We start from the raw sequence: 1,376 nt of genomic DNA, 5'->3' as shown, positions 1-1,376 counted from the left end.
AATTTTTTGTTTTATTAAAATCACAGTCAAATGTTGTTCTAATCCTGTGTCTCTCTGCGTTTGGGTCCATCCCATGCTACTCTTCTTGCTTAAACCCTGACAGTTGGATGGGGTCTTGAGGAAATTAAAAATAAAAACTTATAGCAATTAATTATATCTTCAATGCGCCTCCTCCAGGTGAGCTTTTGGTCGTATTCCGGCTTATGTTGAGATACTGTGTGTTTGCTGAAAGTGTTCAGCGACTAATGATAATATTGTGCCAACAGTGACAACACCCTCTCTGAAGCCTCTATAAGAAAGCAGCCTGTCTCGATCAACTCCAACACAACAACCCTCATCCTGCTCCTGTGACAGACACCAACATGCTTCTGTTCCTCTTCTTGTTTGGTCTGGCTCTGGGTGCTGTGCCTCCTTCTGATGACCATAAAATGACTCTAAAGAGGGCCGGCTGTCCCTTGTTCTGGTACAGCTTCAACGGCCGCTGCTACAAGTACCTCGCCACAGACATGACCTGGGCTGATGCAGAGATCCACTGTGTCGGAGAGGGAGCCAACCTGGTGTCAATCCACAGTCTGCAGGAACAGAAGTTTGTCAAATTCCTGATCAAGAACTTTGACCCTGCTGAGGCGTGGACCTGGATCGGACTCAGTGACATCCACAAAGAAGGAACATGGATGTGGTCTGATGGGTCTTCAGCCAACTTTGTCTTTTGGCATTCAGGAGAACCAAACAACTTTAAAGGACGTGAGGACTGTGTTCACACAAACTTTGGCAGAGAAATTAAATGGAATGATGAACCATGTTCTCATAGATTACAATTTGTCTGTGCATCTCGCACAACTTGTCCTTAGTAACTAAAAAGGTTATGTTTGATTGAACTCTGACTTTCCACCTGTTCCTCTGTTATTATGCATAAAGCCTGAACAATAAAGATGCAAAATTGTTCACAGAAGTATTTTCATTAATCTTTTCATGTTTGACACTAACACGGGTCATTTAAATGGTGGGTCAAAGGAAATATGTATAAACATTTGGAATACTTTTTTTATATTTTTTTTCTTTTTTATTCCTTCCTCATTTAGCAAGATGGGAATCTGACTGACAATATGGGCAGGAAAGCTCCTTTTCTTATAACTCAATCAGGAATACAAGGGACTGTTTGATGGTGAATGTATTGGTGGTATCAAGAGTTTAGAGCTTTCCTCCAAAGTAAATCTCAGGGCAAAAATCAAAGGGAATGACAACTGCTTTATTAACCTATGATCAATCACTTGTCCATTGAGCAAGTGCCTGTGTCATGGAGGGATAAGTCTATAAAGTTTCTGTTTCAGCTCCGGCCCATTGTTTGCTACTAGGATAATCTTTATAAGCATTAT

The 1,376-nt window shown here is 41.1% G+C and overlaps 1 protein-coding gene across 1 annotated transcript; it reads left to right on the top strand.

Annotated features, from left to right (window-relative positions):
- The first annotated feature begins 100 nt into the window (after positions 1–100).
- Positions 101–952, top strand: LOC116380890 (lactose-binding lectin l-2-like). The gene is made up of 2 exons (XM_031842713.1): positions 101–177; positions 267–952. The coding sequence occupies exon 2, from the start codon at positions 363–365 to the stop codon at positions 849–851; it is 489 nt and encodes a 162-aa protein (XP_031698573.1). The 5' UTR covers positions 101–177; positions 267–362; the 3' UTR covers positions 852–952.
- The last annotated feature ends 424 nt before the right edge of the window (positions 953–1,376 follow it).

Source organism: Anarrhichthys ocellatus, unplaced genomic scaffold (assembly GCF_004355925.1).
Source record: "Anarrhichthys ocellatus isolate YVR2014 unplaced genomic scaffold, GSC_Weel_1.0 scaffold9405, whole genome shotgun sequence".
NCBI classification, from domain to species: Eukaryota; Metazoa; Chordata; class Actinopteri; order Perciformes; family Anarhichadidae; genus Anarrhichthys; species Anarrhichthys ocellatus.
The sequence above is the reverse complement of the archived record's forward strand: the minus strand, read 5'-3'. Positions and strand labels throughout refer to the sequence as shown.

Bases quoted from the DNA above. Each gene is read 5' to 3' on its own strand.
- LOC116380890 (XM_031842713.1), top strand. From the start codon at position 363: ATGCTTCTGTTCCTCTTCTTGTTTGGTCTGGCTCTGGGTGCTGTGCCT.